At 39.4% G+C, this 22,689-nt stretch overlaps 1 protein-coding gene across 7 annotated transcripts in view; it reads right to left on the bottom strand.

The window, feature by feature from the left end:
- The window catches only part of PSD3 (pleckstrin and Sec7 domain containing 3), a 453,546-nt gene that overhangs the window by 16,600 nt on the left and 414,257 nt on the right, over window positions 1–22,689 (bottom strand). For 6 of the 7 annotated variants that reach the window (XM_087418635.1, XM_087418634.1, XM_087418636.1 and 3 more), the window contains 3 exons: window positions 18,251–18,408; window positions 15,546–15,690; window positions 3,426–3,569 (listed from right to left, as the gene is read on the bottom strand). In XM_087418635.1, the coding sequence (XP_087274761.1) occupies window positions 3,426–3,569; window positions 15,546–15,690; window positions 18,251–18,408 (447 nt within the window). Of the gene's footprint in view, window positions 1–3,425; window positions 3,570–15,545; window positions 15,691–17,778; window positions 17,853–18,250; window positions 18,409–22,689 lie in introns of those variants that run through there. The other variant, XM_087418638.1, reaches the window with a different exon arrangement.

The following is a 22,689-nucleotide window of genomic DNA, read 5'->3' as shown; positions in this document are numbered from 1 at the left end:
GTGAAGGTCTGCGCCTGGGAACTGAACCCGGGCTGCCAAAGTGGAGCGTGCCGAACTTAACCACTAGGCCAGGGGTTGGCCCCCAATATTTATTTCTTGAAATTGGGAAATGATGGTGAGCTTCTTAATGTAAACTTGTGATGCCTGATGACTGTTTCAACAGTGAGATCAGATTCCAAGTGAGCTTTCTGAAAAAGTTAACAGCCACAGCATGTGGGCACCAACTCAATCAAAACCAAACAACTCCCCTCCTCATTAATTAACAGTCAACAGACAAAGAGGCATGAATTTGGTCAATTACAGCCCGTTCTCAGTGAAGTTTGCTGCTTTAAGTAAAAATGAATCTTTTAACAGGCTAAGGCTAAGACAGATGGAAGTCTTGTTGCTCTCTGTAGACTTTTTGTAGACTTAAAAAAACCCCAAAACCAAAGAACCCTGTACCTACTTACTTACCAGAATTCCTAATTATTTACTGTCAGTCAGGGTTTGGAGAATTTCTAAGGCATGGAAAGAGCTGTGAATTTGGCCCACCATGAAGAACTGTCTGGACTCAAAGCAACGTGGAATATAAACAACTGAAATGCATAAAGTTAGGAACCACCCCCAGTGTTAACAGCTTAATATTCTAATAAAATAAAAGCGTTTTTCCCTATCAAGATGTGAAAACTATTAGAATTGCTCTGAAACCCCAGGGAGGCCCTTGCTGCAGGAATAGGTGAGAGAGCTAATCCCTGCTTGTGAGTCCTGCTTGGTGACAAGGACGCAGACAGGATTAAAGCTCCTCTTCCTGTCACTGCCCATGTGGGGTTCACAGTGAACAGCAGACTGTCTGTCTATTCTCACCTGCCTATCAGATTTGTTTTCAAGGGGAGCTACTAAGCTTTATCAGAGAATTGCTTCCTCTGATCTTATCTTTTATACACAACAATAACATTCCATTTATTCATTCAACAAATATGATGTACAGGGCACTCAGTCCATGTTCTACAAGCTGAGGACAGAGCAGTGAACAAAATATACAAAATGCTCAATAACTGTCATACTCCTATTCAGGGAATGCAGTGGCCTGCTAAGGGAATTTTGCTTATAGAGCAATCTCTATAATGCAAATGGAATCCTGGAATGCAATCTTTGGGCTCCTTGAGATGACACCTGATGAAAGCAAGACTTATCCCCAGCAAGCCTGGTCTAAGTTCACGTCAGGAAATGGAAATGCTGGCTCTTGCTGGGTTACATTTTCAGAAAAGGGCACCACAGCAGATTCAAAACAGAGAGTGCTTCCAGCAGTGGCAACCTTGCCATGGTCTGGCAGGCACACCTCCTCCTGGGGACAGGCTCTGAGCCTTCAGAGCAAAGGGTTCAAAGCAAGGTGCTGAGTACTGGAAGCAGGGGACTGAGGTGTTGGGAAATTTAATTAGCACATGTGAAACTAAAAGTGCCCTATAGCTGAAAGCCCCTCTAGAAGTGTGAAGAATTAGGATTGCTTTTTGAGAACTCCCATTTCCCAAGAATGAACAGCCTGGGGAAAGAAGAACTGCTTAGGTTTTTTTTTGTTTGTTTGTTTGTTTTAAATATTTTTTGAAGTCTTTTGCTGGTAAGGCTTCCACAGTTTTTGCTAATAAAGTTTTACCTTTATTAAAAGAATGATTTATCTTCATCTGCCCAGAGCAAGGGCCTGCTTGACTATGAAGCAAGCTAGAACATGGATCTGCACTGGAGAAGATGCCACATTTTATAACATAAACTGTATAACTCAGGAAGAGACTTCTTTAAGCTTCCATGAAATCCTGTCCACTTCAACAAGCAAGCACAGAGCACAGGCAGGAGTGCACTTGAGGTCCCTGCACTGCAAGGCTGCACAGTCCTGGGCCGGGGAGATGTTATGGAGCCACTGTAGATACAAAGACACACTGGAATAACTTGACCACACGGCCAACTGCAGTATGGACTGGAGCAGACTCCACACAATGAGCAGGTTTAGAGCAGGCTTTTCACAGGAGAGATTTGGGCTGCATCTTGAAAGATGAACAGGACTTTCGGAAATGAAATTTAGGGGAAGAGCATTTGGAGCAGAGAAAGCAGATGAACAAAGGCACAGAAGACTGCTGGGAGAGAGTGGGCAGAAATGTGACTGACACACATGGAGGCTGTTGTGGAAAGACAGCCCAGAACCCAAATTCTCTCAGATTAAGGATGGGGACTTGACTCAGAAGGTAAATTCTGGGGGAGTGGTAGGGGAATGAAGGGCAGCTGCTGAATAGAGGAATGCAGTCACCTGGGGTGAGCCTCAGAAAACTGACGGTCGGGCAAGTAGGATGAACTGAAGAGAGACAGTTAGGAGGCAGCCACCAGGTTCAGGGAAGACATGAAAAACTCAGGACATGAGCAGAGGCAGTATGCAAGCAATGCCCGGGGTAAGGAAGAGACAGGCATTAGGCCTGCAGAGGCAGAGCACTTGGGATTTGGCTCCTGATTCAATCTTGAGGGACTGCATGGACCAGCAGGAGGGTGCTCAGATGATTTTAAGGTTCAGGCCTGAGGAAGAAACAGGATGGTAAGATGGGAATGAAGGAGATGATGATGGGACGTAAAACAGACTAGAGCTACAATGAAAGAGATTAGCTAACGATGGATTCAGCATACCCAACAGAAAAAAATAGGTGAAAAATTACAAAATAATTGATTCTTCATTTTGGACTACATGCTGTCTACTTAAAAAAAAAAAGACACTTTAAATGTCTTAAAGTGGCAGCTGAAGAGGGAGAGTAAGAGGATCCTGTGTAACTCTGACACTGTCTAATTTGGGAGAAAATTTAGCCAAAGGTAACATTTACTATATATACTGCTTTCAACTTTAAAATTTTCTGCCTTTCCAGAGTTTATGGATCCTCCCCATTCGTTTTAATAACCATACTTGCTATAGTATATGGATGTGCCACAACTTAATTTCAGTCTCCTTCTGAAGGGCATTAAGTCGTAGAGGAGAAATGCATCGGTGATGCCCAGCAGCAAGAATGAGCAGGAAAACGCTGATGCTTCACGTCACCCTGTAGCTCACTTCCTCCACTCTACTTTTTTTGACTCAAACTCTGCTGGAAGAGAGGCAGAAAGCAGCTGCCCCCCAGCATGTCCATCTACTGTTGGTTTTCTTCTGGCAGCAGGCACACGCTATTCCAGTAAGCCAGGCAATTCGCTTTTAAGCACATAAACTGACAGTTATTCTTTGACGCTCGTGTGAAGCTTAAATAGAATCATGAACATGAGGGGCCACCATGACCTAGACCATGCCTGGAGCTCCCAAGTTAGAGCCAGGGTCAAGGCACACTTCCCAAGGTTAGAGTAACTGTAAAAAAAATTTTGCCTCATGGAAAACATCACAGAGTAACTCAGGGTATAGCCATTTATTACATTTAGGTTCAACATACCTCAAACTCCAGATAGTGATCTTTCAGTTTGTATTCATCTATCTCCTTGGCTTTGACCTTCTTGTCCGGGGGATATGAGCGATGCTCGGCCAGCTCGGTGGTAATCTGCTTCAGCTTGCTTTCATGAGATTTCAGCTGTTCCTCCTGCAGGAAATTATTAGGCCATTTAGCACTGGGAAAATAAATCAATAAAAAGTTGTAGAGTACTTTAAAAAATCCCCTATGATGAATGACTTTAATTCATCAAAACAGTCTAATGTGCCCCTGCTGCCATATCTTACCCACTTTCTCAGGCCCATGTTCACATGAACCTTTGCAAATGGCAACCAAGGCCAGCCTCTCTCATCAGGTCCCTTGTCACAAAACCGAATGCTTTCAGAGCCCTTTATCAGGTATAACTGTCAGGGAGTTGAGACCAGGCCTCCTAAGAGATACTCCAACAGGCAAGGCACCAGCTGAACAAGCACCTGTTCTGAGGGCCACACAATTCGGCGTCTCCACTTCACGTCCACTCCGTAGTGGTACTAATCTCCTCCGTCTGCCACAAGGAGCCTATCTGCATATTTTTCCCTGTTTTGAGACAAGCAATGCCACCAAGAAATAATTCTCTGAAAGCTATTGGATGACATTCTAAAAACTGCAGCAACTATGCTTTTTCCCTCCAAAGTAGCGGTTCTGACTTCCTCCAACTTTATTGACCCAAAGTAGTTATTCAATTAAAATGTACCCATAGAGCGATTATTGCCTGAACAGTGTTATTACAGGCACTGTGCACCAATGCAACATGGCTGATCCTATGTCAAAGAATTTCCATTCTAGGGGCACCATTTATATCACCTTAGCAAAAAGCTACCTAACGAGAAACACTATCAAACCCTTTGGCAGCATTTTAAAAATAAAAGAGACTGGAATTCTCTTGCATCCCTAGAATTGTACGCCTACTTCACTTACTATTCCACTCTCACACATAAACTATCCAAATTCTTGTTGAGTGTAAATTTCACACGTATAATAAGAAATAAATGGATGAAAGCATACGAAGAGGAACCGATCAAACTAGGTGATAAATACATTTTGTATAACACCAACATAATTTCAAAATGTAAAAATTTTATCATAGACTGAGGAGAGTAATTAAAAAGACTGCCAGAAAGTAAATAATTATGGACACTAAATTAAGATTATATAACATTACTTTAAATTAAAAAAAAGGATATTCAGAAATTATGAGTCACATATAATATCTTAGGGATTTGTTATAACGCACATCTTAAAAGCCAAACAAGAGACAAAAAATCCAAGTCTTAAAGCCATCAAAATAGAAAAGAACAATGAAAAGTTTTTACAAAGCAGAGTACATGAATGGAAAAACAAACAAGAGAGGTGGCAGGAACAAGTGGAGGGAATGAAAGATGACAAGATTCGTTTTTAAATACCAACTAACTAAAACAAAACAAAACAAAAAACCTAAAGAAGTTCCAGACAAGCATAGGGTAAAAAAAAAAACAAAAAACCTGTTTTGAGATTTCAGATGCGGATCTACATCTCCAAGCCTGTCATTTGTATACTGATAATACTGAAAGGAAATGACAAATGCTTCAGGTAGCTTTCCTTTACAACTTCTCATTCATCTTTCTATTCGTCTCTCTATTGTTTCTCCAAGGAGACTACAGACTATGCCATGGACTGAACGTGTGTGTCCCTCCAAAATTCCTACGTAGAGCCTAATGTAGCATATTTGTAGATGGGGCTTCTAAGGAAGGAAGTAAAGTTAAATGAGGTCATAAGGGCAGGGCTCTGATCCGACAGGATTAGTGTCCTTATAAGAAGAGACACCAGAGAGCACACTCTCTCTGCCTGCAAATGCTGAAGAAAGGCCATGTGAGGACACAGGAAAAAGGGGTCTGTCTGGAACCTAATGGGAGAGCCCTTACCAGACCCCAACCCTGCAGGCACCTTGATCTGAGACTTCCAGTCTCCAGAATTGTGAGAAAAAATTTCTGTCGTTTAAGCCACCCAGTCTGTGGTATTTTGTTATGGCAGCTGGAGCTGAAAAGAAGATATTAATAGCTTTTTTCTTTCAAAGTGATTTTCCTTTGTGTATTTACTGCAACATATAAATTATTTAACAGAATTTTTGACAAAAGATATACGGTGACTAGAACACTTTGAAAATTAAAAACATGATGTATTTTTTCTCTTGGTTTAATAAAATGTTTCAGATAGACGAAAAAGTCATATTGAATAATATATTAAAATCACTCATGTATCTAACACCCAGTTTAAGAAACAAAATATTATAAAAAGCTGAAACTTCCTGCCTTTATCTACTCATCTCATTCCTTTTCTATGACACTCTTATACAAATATATGTATCCATAGAAATTGAGAGTACGTTCTATGGGTTTTTACACATTACAGGGTTCCTTTTGTAACTTGTTTTTTCACTCAACATGTTTTTTTTTTAATGATTTTATTTATTTATGTTTTTTCCCCCAAAGCCCCAGTGGATAGTTGTATGTCATAGCTGCACATCCCTCTAGTTGCTGTATGTGGGACGCGGCCTCAGCATGGCCGGAGAAGCGGTGCGTCGGTGCGCGCCCAGGATCCAAACCCGGGCCGCCAGCAGCGGAGCGCGCACACTTAACCACTAAGCCACGGGGCCGGCCCTCACTCAACATGTTTTTTTTTTTTTTTTTTTTTTTTTAAAGATTTTGTTTATCTATTTTTTCCCCCAAAGCCCCAGCAGATAGTTGTATGTCATAGCTGCACATCCCTCCAGTTGCTGCATGTGGGACACGGCCTCAGCATGGCCGGAGAAGCGGTGCGTCGGTGCACGCCCGGGATCCGACCCCGGGCCGCCAGCAGCGGAGCGCGCGCACCCAACCGCTAAACCACCGGGCCGGCCCTCAACATGTTTTTAAGATTTATTCACATATACGCTTTAGTTTGTTCCTTTTAACCATTGTATAATATTCCGTTATAGGACATACTAAAATTTCACTGAAGAATATTTAAGTTGTTTTCAGGTTTCTTTGGGCTATTATGAATGATGCTACATTGAATATTCTTATACATGTTGCCTAGTCAACATGAGCAAGAATTTTCCTATAATGTAATTACCAAGAGGTGGAATTTCTGGGTTTACAATATGCACATCTTTAAGAGGACACTAAACTGTTTTCCAAAGTGTTTCTACCAGTTTACATTTCCACAGGAGGCCTGAAAGTTCCCATTGTTCTACATCCTTGCCAAAATTGGATATCATACTTGCAAATTTTTGCTGATTTCATGGGAATGAAACGATAAGCCATTGTGATTTGAGTTTACATTTTCCTGATGACAAGTGAGGATGAACATTTTTTCGAGTGTTTACTGGGGTTCCTCTTCTGTGAACTGGCTGCTGAAATACTGGACCCAGATTTGTCAAGTATAGTGATTTATAGTGTATTTTAAGAAAACAAATTCTTTTCTTTTTTGGTTGATAAAATGATTAGAATCCAGAAACTAACTTTTTTTCAAATAATATTTTAGATAATTTGGTAAAATAATTTATAGAATTCTCTGTAGTTTTGGACTTTGGCTCTGCGTAAATATTCTTTTAGATGTTTGCTTCTTTTAAAAGCTTTAGATTTAGGCTTCTCAATTTTGAATATTCCTATGTCTCTATTTTGTTGAATAAAGCTCAATTTCTACTTATTTTAATGAAGAATTTATGCCAGAAAAACAATATGCAAAGCATATTATATTTGTCACTTTCCTACTAATACAAGGAGTTTGCCAGGGTTCATTCACTGTTATTAAGCTATAGTTTATAAACCTATTTCTATAGCAGCATAAAGGGTCAGTCATTTAGACCATATTTTTACGAAGAAACTAGTCAAACAAATGTTGAAATTCAATGTGCAGTGGTTTACTGCCTTCATGAAGCAAGAATCAAGGAAGTAATCTCAAAATAAAAGCATTTTTAAATCACATTTCTTAAATCTCTCCATTTTGACCAGTGAAATAAAAATACCAGTGGCTCTTATGGGCATAGATAGGTAAACCAGGCAAATTATTCCCCCGCTAGAATCTCATGGTAAAGGAGATATGCAGACTTCCTGACAAAAACTAATGGTGAAAATGGAAAAGGAGAAAGGCAGCAGCATGGAGACATGTCGCATTCTCAGACTCAGGACGATTACACTTGTAGCAGACGTGAAGAAGAAAGACGAGTAGGAAGGAGCCTGCTGCTTCCCTCCCTTGTCTGCTCTTACACTTCATACATACTGTTCTTACGAGACAACACTCACAAAGGGATTTCAGAGAAATACATGTGAGAAAGTCTAAAGACAGGGAACAGAGATAGGAAATGGCATATACTCACTAAAGCTGTTTTAAGTTAGGAAGTGATAACTTAAGCAGCAGTATTATAATAATAGATGCAAGAAAAATTATTGGGTTATATGGCAACAGATTGGTAAAATCTTTGATCATATACACAATGAAATTTTATCTAAAAGGCAAGTTTCAGATGATGTCACTTAAGATTTAATTTTGCCCTACTTGTATAGTACTTTGACTTTGGGGAAAATTTCATACTTGAAAGCTGACCTCAGCTTTCAAAGCTCTTGGTCAACTCCCTCAGTCCTAACATGCCTCTCCTCCCCCAGGGCTCTCAGACGTGTGGGTTGTACTCAGGTCCTTTCTCCAGCGTTACTCCCCATCTCATAATCTCTTCCTCTTCCACGTCACTATAGCACTTAAATGTCTATACCATGTGCTTATTATAAAATAGACTCTGACTCTGGTGTGAATTTCATCTCCTTTACTGATTACAAGCTCTTTGGAGGCAGAGAAGGGTCACTTTTTCCCTTCTCTCAAATCCTCCAGTGCTGAGCAGAGAAGACAGTATGTGGCCTAGCTTTTGATGTATAGATACTACCTGCCTAGCGTTAACACATACCTTAAAGCTCTCATTAGCTGAGGGCCAAGACCATTGTCTTAGCTATTTTTATAATGCCCACATACCTAATATAGTCAGTAAACAGTAGCTGTGAATAAATGATTAAAAAAAAAAAGGGAAGGCTCAGACTGTTCCCTTTGTGCTGTTTTAAAGTAGATGGATGATTTAAAAGGTAAAGACATTTCTAGGAATCTACTAGGCAATTTACAAATCAAATTGCTAAATACTGCAACCTTATCAGACCCAAGCTGTATGGAAGTTAGAATAAAGAACATCTACCTTTGAGTCAGTTTGGTGGGGGCAGGGGCTATTACTGAAAGCACCATCAGAAAGATTTTGTTTCATCATTTCACGTAAAGACTTTAAACAGTGTTTTAGTGAGCTTTAGCATCATGACTATAACATGATTTAGTTAATTGTTTTATTGAGTACTTAACATATGTTCACTACAGGCCTGTAAGAAATGAATGTGAAAAGTGTAGCCACCATCCAAGGCCCTGCCAAGGAGTGTGGACTGCATCTTGTTGGCAAGGGAGCCAGTTAAGGCTAACTGACAACACGAATCATACTTTAGCCAGAACTCGGAGGGATGGTTTGAGAGAAGCAAGATGAGGGAAGAGACATCTGGAGTGGTTAAATGAATAGTCTACCAGAGTTTTCCAAAGTGGGGTGTGTGCACCCCAGGCAAGAGGATCTGTTGGGAAGAATTTTTAAAATCAGCATTGAGATATAATTCACATACCACACAATTCATCCATCTAAAATGTACAGTTCAGTGTCTTTTAGTATATTCATGAGGTTGTGCAACCATCACCACAATTAAATTTTATGACATATTAGGTCCCCTAAAAGAGACCCTTTTGGAGTGGAATCACACAACATGTTTCTTTTGTGACTGGCTTCTTTCACTTAGCATACTGTTTTCAAAGTTCATCCATATTGTAGCATGTATCAGTACTTTACTCTTTTTTATGGCTGAATAATATTCCATTGTATGGATATACTACACTTTATTCATCCATTCATCAGCTGATGACCATTCCATCTTTGGCTATTATGAATAATGCTGCTACGAACATTTGTGTAAACGTTTCTGTGTGGGTGTATGTTTTCATTCTCTTGTTATCTCAGTAGGAGTGGAATTGCTGCGCCACGTGTTAACTCTATGTTTAATCATTTGATGAACCACCAAACTGTTTCCCAAAGCAGCTGCATCATTTTACATGCCCACCAGCAATGTCTGAGAGTTCTAATTTCTCCACATCCTCACCAACACATTATTTTCCTTAAGAAAATTTAAAAAAAAATTATAGCCATCCCAATGAGTGTAAAGTGGTATTTTGTGGTTTTGATTTGTATTTCCCTAATTCCTAACGATGTTCAGCATTTTTTCATGTTGTATTAATAATAAGACATGTAGTATATTTTATTAAAAAATATACACATATTGCAGAATATCTGCTCACATATTTAGTATTGATAAGGTAAATGATCAAAAAAAGTTAGGAGACCAGTGATCTAAGTAACAGATGACAAAAGTCTGAATTAAAGGATGTACTGGGTAAGATGTAAAGGATATTTAAGAAGTAGAAGTGACAGGATTTGTGACTGAACATATGAAACTGAGTGGGTGGGAAGGGTGCGGTTCTGGTCCGTGAGGGACACAACTACAAGAATACTTCCTCCTCTGAAATCCAACTGCTCCTAACGTTTGCCTGTTGGAGGAGGTCATCGAGGACCCAAGAACTGGACCCAGGCAGTCAGAGGCTCCTCACCTCCTCCTGTCCCTGGAATGGGCATTCTGCTTGCCTTCCTGGCACCAGAAGCTGCCCCAAGGGCACAGCCTTGAGTGAGCAATGTCTTGTTGAGACCATCTGGATAGTACAGGTGACTGAACCTTGTTAAGGCCTCTATATAAACTTTTAAGACTCTGCACGTGTAGAGACCTACTCATTTGTGGCCTCCCAAGATAAGCCTCATAAAGAAGTTCCCTTGCTGATTAAACCTGCCCCCTACCAATCTGGATGGCCTGCCTCTTTCTTCCATCTGTCCTTGCTCTCCGTGTACAGGGGCCAGTTTACAAACCAACACTGCCCCACTCATCTGGTCCTTAGTACTACTGCCCTGTGGTCAAACCACAGGATAAAATGAGGGCTGAGAAGCAAGCAGAGGTCTTTCCTTTGTTTCAGATCAGTGTTCATCACAAGGCCTGGTCCTCAATAGTTAGCATTTAGTGATCATCCATTGATTCAAACTTTTACAAGAGAATTCAAAGAAGAATTCAAAGAAGAAAATGGGACTAGATATCAGGAAATGGTAACTTCATGAGGTACAGGTCTCCAGAGATGTAGTGAAGGGGGCTAGGGATTACAGTGCAGGGTCTCCAAGTATGATCTGCACTGCCTGCAGGCTGCACACCTGGCGTGTCTTGGAAACACACATATTCTGGGACCTATGGCCCAGACCTGATCAACCTGTGGGGGGCACTGGGAAATGTGCATTTCAAACAAGCCCAAAATAATTCTTGTGCACACTAAAGTTTGAAAATGACCCCTTTGATGAATGGGAAAGGAGATCCCAAATAGATCCTGAAGAGGGCCAACCATGAAGTCTTAAGTTTACAGTGCTACGCCAGAAGGAGAAACAAAACTAAATGTTCAAACCAGTCTTTCCACCCCCAACAGAAGAAGAAAAACGTGGTGTGGAAACACTACCATGAAAAACAACTAAAGAAGGTGACTCCTCCTACACAGCAGAGTGGCGCACAAAGAACCAAGCTGCACTGACAATCATCAACTTTAATAATGAAGGCTAATATGCTTTGGATAGAAGACAAGAATAAACTAAAGAAAAGCTTGCAAATGACAGGATGATGAACAGTGTGTCTTTAAAAGCACCAAACAATGTTTTAATTGAATGTTTAGTTTTTTCCTAACACTGTTTAACTTTTTTTCCAGCAGGGCACTCACATTATTATAGATGTATTTTGAAAATTGCAATTATCCAAGTGGTTCTGGCATTTATGGGAGTCATAGCCAGACTGTGGGGGTATGGAGAAAGGAAAGATGGAGGGCTAAAGCAGTGGTTCTCAACAGCAGGGGTGGATTCTGACTCCACAGGACATTTGGCAACGTCTGGAGTCATCTTTGGTTGTCACAACTCGGGGATGATACTGGCATCTAGGGGACAGAGGCTGGGGATATTGCTAAACATTCACAGGATAGCCCCTTACAACAAAGAATACCCAGGCCAAAATGTCAGTAGTGCTGAGGTTGGGAATGCCTGGGCTAAGGGCGAGGACTCATGGGCCTACCCAGACACACATTCCAGGGTCCACTGAAGGTGCACTATGACTCCAGCAAAGACATCCCCCAAGAATCTCTATCTGGAGTGGGGGGCACCCCAAACCCCTCCACCAGGGCTATGTGCCAACTAACGCTTCTCTCTCCCTTTCTAACTGTTCTTTATCACACGATTGTTTTCACGTATTTGTTCTAAACTCTAAGGTAAAACACCTTTTTCATTTTTAGTAAACAAACATGATGACCTAGGCAAAAAACACAGAGCTAACGATAGAAAGAACCTGAAAAACATTCTAGAATGAGCTCCTCATTTTCCAGATGGAACACCGAGGCCCACAAAGGCTTGGCGATTTATGTGTGGGGGAGGAAATCATCTTCTTATTTTACAAAGAAATGAAATTCCCAAAACGGCTTGGTCCTCTTGTCTTATGTGACACAGGAGGATGTTTCTTTTTGGCTATTGCTTTCTAATTTAAAATCTTGAATCCATCATTTTGATCACATTACATATGCATTTTTTTTGCATCTCTGTGGATTTTTTTATGTTACAAATGAGGGAAAAAATTTATGCATTCTATTTTTAGTCCCACTGTAAAACATTTGTTTAAAATAAGAGATTTTGCCTTGATAAAGGTGCTTGCTTGCTTGGTCTCATGGTAAAAATACACAAACAGATGAACACATTCATTTTCACATACAAGTGACTTACTAATGTATAGCCTATACATAAATTGGACAGTAGTACATTTTTCAAAGTAGAAAGTAAACAGAAATATAGATTCTATAGTGCAGAAAGAACAAGGAGAAACTCTAATGGTGCTCTATGGTTATTAATGCTCCTCGTTAACTTCAACTCACCTTCCCCCCGGATCTTTTCTCGAAGTGACTGTGAGAAAGGCGTCTATTGAAAAATAACAAATGGAAAAATCCTTAGGGAAGTGAATAGAACAAAACCCAACTTTTGAAGGTATTTTTTGCTTCTAGTTGTTCAACTGTTTTTTCTCCTCTTAGCTTACGCAATGTGGTTTACCTTTTATACTAAGTACCCAAAATTAAAGTGGGGAAATGTATTTGCTTCAAGAATTCATATTTTAGTTGGGTAGATGGAGAAGTCTGCCAACACACTTTCTGGTCATCAATAAGAGGTAAAGCTTTCCTTTTTTCTTAGAACATCTATTATCCTTGAAAATTAAATGCCATTCTGCCTTATAAAGTGAGCTGGCTTGGTCCTTTCTATTTTTTTTAATTTTTGAGAAAGATTGGCCCTGCGCTAACATCTGTTGCCAATCTTCCTCTGTTTCATTTTTTCTCCCTGAAGCCCCAGTATATAGTTGTAGATCATAGTTGCAGAGTTGTAGCTCTTCTATGTGGGATGCCTGCCGCCTCAGCATGGCTTGATGAGTGATGAATAGGTCCGCACCCAGGATGCAAACCAGTGAACCTCGGGCCACCAAAGTGGAAGATGTGAACTTAGCCGCTGTGCCACCGGGCTGGCCCCGGTCCTTTCTATTCTTAACAGTTTTTTCAGTAGTCTATGCACTACATTAGGAAGAAGGACCTCACCATTTACTTCCAAAAAAACTGGCCATGAAAACCCTATGAATAGCAGTGGAGCATTGTCTGATATAATGCTGGAAGGTGTGAGGATGGTGGAAAAGACTGGGCAGGGTTCCGCTCTGCTGTCCACAGGGTCACTAGGAGTCGGAATCCACTCAATGGCACTAACAACGACATGAACTACATGGTACTAGTGATGCTTGCATGGTGAACATCCAATTCGTGTTAATAACAATCATGAACTTACAAAAACAAAAGAATCTTTCCTAAAACCTTTCCTAAAACCATGTCTCCTCTCTTCTTACTTCCAGTCTGTTTTTATCAACCTATGGCAAGACCTGTGCACATTCCCTTCCCCCACTTTCTTACTTCCTTCCATTCCCTCCTCCAAGGAGACCAACAGGGCTCCCCTCCCATCACTCCTGAAACTGCTCTCACCAAAGGACCCATGACCTCCCTGACACTTCACAGGAGGTATTTTTTGTCCTAATTCCCCTGACCTTTCTCCCCTTTTCTTGGCACCACGTTGTCCCTGTTTTTTTCCTTAACTAACTTACAAAAAAATTGTTTCTCCAGTGTCTGTTTTGGTCTGCTTCTGAGCACTGGGCACTGCAACATTCAGAGGTAGAAAGAGGAAAAGGACCAGGAAAGGGCCCTGGGAAGAAGCAACAGGAGAGAAGCCAGGGGACAATGAGGTCCCAAAAGCCAGGACAGACACCATAGTCCCCAGATGCCCAAGCCTGGATGGCAGCCCTTCTTCCTCCACTTCAACGAGCCCCTAGGACCATCCATTCTACACCCTCAAGATCTCTCTAATACTTCCACTTCTATCTGTCTCTTCTACAACTAACTTATTTTTCCTCTGCGTTATTGAAAGTGCCTTTAAAATTAGCCTTTCTGCTTATAGTAGTTTCCTCCGCTAATACTTTCTTCCTGTTGGAACAAGAATAACTTTTAAAGCACAAATTTGATCAAATGACTTCCTTGCTTAAACTATTATCCTAAGGATGCTAGGGAACCAGTGAAGCATCCGAAATCCTGTGCATGACAAAAAGAGCTTTCATCACTTGGCCTCTGCTCACCTCCATAGAGGAACATTTGTGTTCAAGTCACATTTGATGACTCATGTGTGGTTCCTGCATCCCAGTGCTTCCTCCTCTGGACCTTTCTGGTCCTCTGCTGGAACATTCTCTCTTCCTACACCACACCTAACCGCTGCTCATCCTTTAAGATTCATATTAGATACCACACTTCCTTCTTCACCTCCAAGGCCAGACTAGATGCCCCTTCCTTGTACCCTCACAGCACTCTGGACTGATCCTTCCTGTGCCTCTAATCAAACTATGTTACAACTACTGGCTTGCCTGTATTTCCAGTCCAGGCCCAGAGAGTGCCTGGGTTTCATTTCCTTTCTATCTCCAGAGACTAAAATAGTCTCTAAAAATAGACTAAAAAATTTAATATTTATTAAATAAATGTATCATTGATAATCAGATGTGTGGGGGAGCCAGTTAATATCAAGACCTGGTTGATCAGACCCAGAGGAAACTACTTCTACTATTGCACCAATAAAAACTTCATGAAGACATCAAAGTAGCTTCCAAAATCCTTAACCAGTCAATGGCAACGGGGGCACTGCAGACAGGTTTAAAATCGGCAAACCTAGCTTGTATGTCATGTCCTTAGAATAGTCTTAAGTAGGAGGGACACGATGAAATGTGATCTTTAGCAAGATCATTCTGACAGCAGGAACACTTGTGGAACAGAGTTCTGGTGCACTCTGTCTTCACTACTAGGAAAACCCACACGGTCCACTTAGCTCCTGAGCAAGGAACACTCTGCCCCACTGTACTATGAATGGCGGATCTCTGGGACTATTTCTATACACCTAGCATCAAATATAGCCTGGGATATGGGAAAAGCTCAATAAAACGAAAAAAATGAATGAATGAATAAAAAAGCTTGTTTCCAAACCAGTACATCTAACATTAGTCAGTCATTTAAGAAATATGAGTTGTTAGTAAAAACAAAAACAAAAAACCAGGTCAGTATGACTGAGTAGTAAACTAATATAAATTTTAGAAACTAATTCAAATTATGTGTCCTACCAACCTTGACTCAATTGTGTCTGTTTCCTATATGAAGTGTAAAATGCACTACACTGCATTTTGCCCCATTTATACAACATGCCCTTTGAGGGCAGGGTCTCATCCCTGCCCCCAAAATATGGAGTATTATTCAAATAAAAATAGTAATAAGATTATTTTACAAAGTGCTTTATTCCAAGGTCAAAGCACCAACCAAACGACTCACCTGGGACAATTTTGTTGTAGTGGCCGGCAGCAGTGGGCGGCTGAACCTCTTCTGAGACCCAATGGCTGCTGGAAATGGTGGTGCAGAAAACACAGCTGCAACACAATTAATTTTGTTTATCCACCCTTGCATTTCCTCTGGACTCCTGTGAGAAACAGATATATTTACATCAGGTATGTCTATATTTAAGTGCATCACCTCGCCCATTTCTCATCACTGATTTAAAATGGCACATAATATCATTTCTTCTTCTTGGAACAATTAATCCCTGGCAAAACTTCACTGGAGATTAACATTTTCAACAGCAATCACCATGACAATGAAAGACCCTGGAACCTATGATCATCATAGCGTAAGGCTGTGATTATCCCTCGAGGATGCAGAAGGAAAAAAAGCACAATCACTGACAATAAACATTTATTAACCCCTTACTTTCTGTTTGATACTAGGCTATGTCAAAAATTAATTAAAAAGTAACTCATCTATTCCAATCACATAATTTGATTTTAAAATCCAACTGAGGAATAAGTGATAGAGGGAATGTAGAAGGGTACACCCACTTTGGAAAGCAGTTTTAACAGTTTCTTAAAAATTTAACTATACATTTATCATACAACCCAGCAATTCTACTCCTAGGTATACTCCAAGAGAAATAAAAATATATAGGCACAAAAAGATTTGCATGTGAACGTTCATAGCAGCATTATTTCTAAGAGTTAAAAAGGGGAAACAATCCAAATGTTCACCAACTAGTGAATGAATAAACAAAATGTGGTCTACATCCACACAGCTGAAACCTACTCAGCAACAGAGGACTGAAGTGCTGACACATGCTACAACACTGATGAACCCCCAAAACTTCACGCTAAGTGAAAGAAGCCAGACACAAAGGCCACATATTGTATGACTCTATTTCCATGAAAAGTCCAGAAAAGGCAACACTACAGGGACACAAAGGAGATTAGTGGTGTCTGGGTTGGGGGTGAAAATGGGGAGTGACTGCAAAATAGGAGAGTGTTCCAAAACTAGATTGTGCCAATGGTTGCACAATTCTGTAAATTTGCTAAAAATCATTGAATTGTACATTTACAACAGGTGAAATTAAATGGTATGTCAAGTATACCTCAATGGGATGTTGTAAAATCCACCTGAGAGGAAGTGGAAATATCTGATGTCATCATCATACTTGTAACTTATATGTCATATATTTGCACAGCCCAGCACTGACAACACTTAATAAATATTTGTGAATTCATAAACGAATGGTAGAAATAGTTGTAAACCAGGGTAGCTTATCCACCACATATATAACAAATAAACAAAAGATGGACGGAACGTCAGCCAATCCACAATCATCTTCTTCACTGACCACTCAGAGGGAAACCACCCTCACCTGAAACCACACTAGAAACCACTCCCTGCTGCACCCCGTGCGCCCCTCTAACCTGATATCTCCAGCTCTGTTATTGCAATTTACTGATTTCTGCATCAGTTCTATCTGAAGTAATTAGATCTCCTTAGTTACCACATCTGGTATTTTAGATTTAAAAAAAATAATGTTGGCGAATAGAATAATGTGAAGGACTTTTATGGCGATTGCTATAACTATGCATCTGGCAATGGTTCCCTTTGAGGTGTTAACACTGTCTCACTCCCACACTGAAAGAGTCCTGTGTAACTTGGAGTTCCTTACAACTTCCTCCTCACTTGATGTCAGCTGTCTTATACCTTCGCAAGTTCAACATCCACACATCACCAGAGTACCTGCTCTTGTTCTCATTTCTTTTTTTTTGATCTTACATTGCTCTGATCAACAAGCACGCAGATACCTGTGTTCACCACCCTGATGCCAAATTTGAGTCCCAGTGCCAAATGCAGTGCGTTGGTAGTGTTGTGTTGAGAGTGATTCTGAGGTCAAGTTCAGGTTGTGAAAGGAATGCCATGAATAATTAACACTGTCTGCCATGGACACTGATGCTATCTATGTGTGCTCCTATAAAATTCCTGCACTAGAGGCTCAGTTCTGAAAATCCAGTTTCTCACTTCACAAATCCACAATTCTCCATGTGGAATGTTCTACTTCTAATCCAAGGGCCATAGCGGGCCCCTTATTAAACTGGCAATCTACCCATTTCCTTGCGCACAATATGGTTTTATCTTCTCCTTCTAGTTTAATCACAGACCATTAGAGCTCAGGAGGAGAGAGGAGAATAAAATGGAAATCTACACTTACTGAATAGTTTCTACGTGCCAGGCACTGTGTGGGGAACTCTGTATACTTGATCTCCTTTAATCCTCACAAGAACCCTAGGAGATGAACATTATTATCCACACTAGTGACAAGCTGAGGTTCAAAGAGGTTAAATTACGTGCCACGACAGAGCTAGGAGATGGTGTCTTGAATCCAGGTCTATTTTACTCATCATGTGACAGAACTTGTATACTAAACCCTCATATTTTATTCACGAAGAGATTAAGTTCTAGGCTAAAAGGCACAGGGCTACTTCGTAGCAAACAAAAACTTGAACCCAGGGCTTCTATTTCTTATTCTGGTTTTCCCAGGTAGTTGTCTTTCTAATGCAACCAGTTAATGACTTTGACTCCAAATCAAAATATTTCCCCTGCAAATCCTGATTCTGTTTCTTGCTATAAAGTGGTGCCATGCAAACTAAGAAACAAAAACAAACCAGACCAATGAAACGTACTGGGCTTGAAAAAGCAAGACCCTCCAATCAGCAGTTTTAAGTTTAAGCACGTTCGGTTTCTTCTCGTAGTCTGTGGCCCTGGACGCCAGCGCGTGGTGCACACTCACGGCGTTTTTCAGATCCTCCTCAGACAGGGCCTTTTCTGGCTTATATTCATCCTATTAACAGATACAAAGAAAACAAAGATTGTGTTCAGATTTCACCTTCTCTTTTTAAAACCTAAAACTACAAGAAAAAATTTTAGAAAATCCATGAAGGTGCATGAAAAAAGTGAAGTGAATGGTGAATAAAAACAACTCTACACTACTTCATAAATGACATAAAACACCCTGTTTGAAAAGTATGCTTGGAAGGAGAAAAGACGCATTTACCTAAGGAGCGCTTTTTAAAAAGCTGATATATAATAATTAAGGTCAATAGCGAGGGAAGGCCAAAGACAAAGTATCTAGCACACTCGTTTTACAGTGATTTGAAATGAAGCTAGGTGCAATATCTAGGGTGATTTGGTTTCAGGAGTAAATGGACAAATGTAAAAGCTCCCAGATATCCATCAACAGAACTAGCCTGACGGTAAGACTACGCCATTGTGCTCTTTGCTCTAAAGATACTACGTTTTCCTGCTACTTTCTTTTGAGGCTAATATTATTAAAAGAAAAATGAACAGTAAAATAAAATGATTTCTCCAGTTGTTCTCTGAAAGAAAAGAGGAAATTCAGTTTAATAATCAGGAGAAAGCTTAGCTGTATTATTATAAATTCGGAAAGTGGGTAAAATTACATAAAAAGGAAGGTGCCATGTGTAGGTGCAATTTTATCTTTGGGCATGATCTATACACAATTCACAGAATTTATAAAAGTTCTTTTGTATGGTTTCCCTCCAAATATAATTTAAAAAATCCCAACTAGTAGAATAATAAGAATTTAAAACAAATTTTATCCTATTAATATTATTATTATTATTATTGTTATATCTAGTAGTTTTCCAGGGTCAGTTAAAATAAAAAGGGCCTCAAAACCAATATAAATATAGTAGACATTACAAAGTGTTATAGGAGATGTTTTCTAGTGTTTAAGGTCCCCTCTCCCCCTTCCCATATTTTATCAAACATGATGCTAAATAAACCTGCACTTCTTCTGTAAAGAACACATATATACACACATACAGACACACCCACACCCAAACCCACACTCCTCACCTTCTAATTAGTAGTAAAAGCCTCAAGGAAGACATTTTCTATTCTCTTATCATAGTCTGGTTTTACAAATTTACAAAAAAACAATTACAGTCTCCCATACCTCCTCCTTCCCCTCCCTCATCTCCTCCACAAATCAAGCAATTCAAATGAACTATTGCTATCAATTCAAACCGAGTCAGAAATAAACATGAGCTGTTGATCATTAATGATCACTGTCAGTGACAGTGCTGAGAGACAGAAGAAGGGAAAACCTGAAATACACAGTAAATACCAACAGCAATATAAAACTTACCCAAATTCATAACATTAAATGATGAAATTTCTGCCTTAAGATTGCAACAAGAAGTCTAGTTTATTAAGCCTCAGAGATTAAGAACTGCTGTTGATAGGAACAATTTTCTAGAGAGGTATGATAAAGAAAAAGAATGAAAAGAAAAAATACAATGTACACATATCTGTTCTTCTGTAATTTCCATTAATGCATAAAACTATAATCTAGTAATGTTTTGGGGTCTTGTCTTTCCTAGATGAGATTTTTCTTGCTGATTAACATTCCAAAGACTCAAATCTCCTTCTGGGGAACTGTTATTAGAGCAGGAGCGTCAACTACAGGCAGCCTGACTACAGAATCCATCCCCTCCTGCCTTACAGTTACGCTGTCATCGAACCCTGTGTAACTGGCCACCAAGAGTTCCAGATAGGAATCTGAGGTAGATGAATAAGGGGTAGTGGGGATAAATGGCCAGGGCCAAAATTATCTTCAGAGAATTTATATGCTACCTCCACTGCCATGACCACTGAGCTCTGAGACACTTGATATTTGAGTTTGCACAGAGATCAGCCTAGAAATTTGTATGTACCATTTTTGATATTCTAGGTCCATGATTTGGGCTTTTACCTTAATTCCTTCTCACTAGTTTCTTTTGGTTAATTTTTCTTGCTGTTTGAATTTAAGATGATTATTTAGTTCTTTCATCTTTTGTATTTCTTCTTTAATTAAGAAACAATTTGAGGCCATAATTTTTCCTCTGAGTAGAGGTTATACATAGTTTGAGAACGAAGAGTATTTTTTCATTGTTCTCTAGATAGTCTGTAGTTTTTTTTAACCTCTTCTTTGATCTTAGTTATGTCAAAGAATGTGTTTTTCAAATTTAAAGTAGTTGAAGTTTTAGTTATTTATCATTATGTATTTCTAATGTTATTGGCTTGTGATCAGAGAATGTGGTCTGTAAAATCTATTTTATTTTCTCAAAATTTGTTAAGGTTAACTTGTTAAGGTTTTCCAACTACATGTTTGATTTTTGTTAATGTTCCATGTACATACAAAAATAAAGTTTATTCTGAGGGATGAGTGTATATATTCAAGTTTATTGATTTGATTTCTCTATGTTCTTATATTATTTTTTCTACCAGTTCATCCTCTTGAGACAAGTATATTGACCTCTTTCTTCCACTATATTTTAAATTCTTCTTGCATTTCTAATAGTTTTTGTTTTACACTTTAGTTGCTATGTTGTTTGGTGTATTTAGGTTTATGACTGTTATCTTCTGTATAACTACATGTTTTTTATTATTTTAAAATGTTCCTCATTATCTGGTTTAGTGCTTAGTTACATAAGATGGAAACTTAAAAGATCTCTCTCCCACCAAAATGCTCTATTTCTCTACTCCCTGTCCACATCAACAAGACTTGCAACAGTTTCACTTCCCTCCCTCTCTTCCCATTAACCTTAAATTTTGCTGAAATAGTTTAGTATGTTTTGTTCTACAATCTTATTGAAATTATCTTGTGTTATGTATTTTCTGTTTCAAGAAACCTTATTTTGCACTAACACTACACATTTCCTGAGTCTGTCCTTATTCTTTTAGATTTTATTGTGTCCATGTTCCATTGCTCACCTACTTTCTATCTTTTCTCCATCCTGAGGTCTCTTTTCTGATCCCTTTGCTATTTTCTCTTCTTTCAAGTATTTTTCTCAGGTGGGTGATATACTTTAGCTCTTATTTTCACACATCTTTCATTTTCTTTGACGGGTATAGACCAACAATTCTTTTACAGGTCCATGATAGTCTCTCTGTTCCATTCTGCCAAATGTCCACCATTCTCTTCAACACCCCTAACTCACCACAACTGTGGTTAAAAGCATAGGTGCCTGGAGTTAGAACCATCTAGGTTCAAATGACTAGTTCTGATATGATACTTAATGTTTTTGTGACAGGTTAATTAAAATCATTAAGCTTCGCTTTCTTTGAGAAGTAATGATAATATCTTCTTCATAGAGCTGTAGGATGAAATTAAATGAGATGCTGTTTTTTAAACTCTTAATAATGTTCACAACATATGTAAGCACTCAAATGCTAGCTGGTATAATTTCTAATAATTTCTTAGTAGCATATAGCTTGACCTTGTATTTTATAAAGTCAAACTTGTAAATATCAAACTTTCTGCTTACATCCCCTATAACACATATTTTGTGACCACCTTTATCTTCATTCCTCTTAAAACAGAGGAATCCTGCTGAAGGCTAATCCTGTGTTCTTAGACCAACTTCCATCAACTTTTTCTAGGATCTTATTTCATTGGTTATCATCTTTCGTCTATATTTTTAATCATTCTCTATCTACTGGCTTCTTCCATACAGCCTATAAATATGCTCAAGGTCTCTTTTGTCTTTGTAAGATAATAGTCCCTCCTGAATACTGCTTTCTCCTCTAGCTGCCACCTCTCTCTTTTCCTTCATATATGATGAGTAAGTAGTCCACAATAACTGTTTTCCTGTACCAATTACCAGGTTACCCTTTAACCCACTGCAACTGGACTCACTGAAACTGCTCTGGCAAAGGTCAGCAATGACCTCCTAATTGCAAAATTTTTCAGTTCTCATCTTACAGCACCCAAGGAAGTCAACAATATTCTTGAAATTCTTCCTTGGCTTCTTTCACAATACTCTCCTGGTTTCTCTCCTACCTCTCTGACCATTACTTTGCTATCTCCTCGTTAGCCTGTCCTTCAAATGTTAGTTCTGCTGTTGGCCTTCATCCTTTCTCATTTCATAAGTATACCTTGGGACGATTACAATTCCTGTTATTGGTTAGACTCTCACCTATATCATGATATCTAACAAACTGCTACAGGTGAATAAGAAACACAAGACCAAATGATAGCTATTAATACTGGATGACTTAGACCTTCACACTTGGCGCAACTATAAATATTCTTGACGTGTGTTCTCTTTGTTGATAT

The sequence above is a fragment of the Ceratotherium simum genome, chromosome 28 (genome assembly GCF_057802395.1).
Source record: "Ceratotherium simum simum isolate JZ-2026a chromosome 28, ASM5780239v1, whole genome shotgun sequence".
Classification (NCBI taxonomy): Eukaryota; Metazoa; Chordata; class Mammalia; order Perissodactyla; family Rhinocerotidae; genus Ceratotherium; species Ceratotherium simum.
Note: the sequence above shows the minus strand (reverse complement) of the source record. Positions and strands in the feature narration are given on the sequence as shown.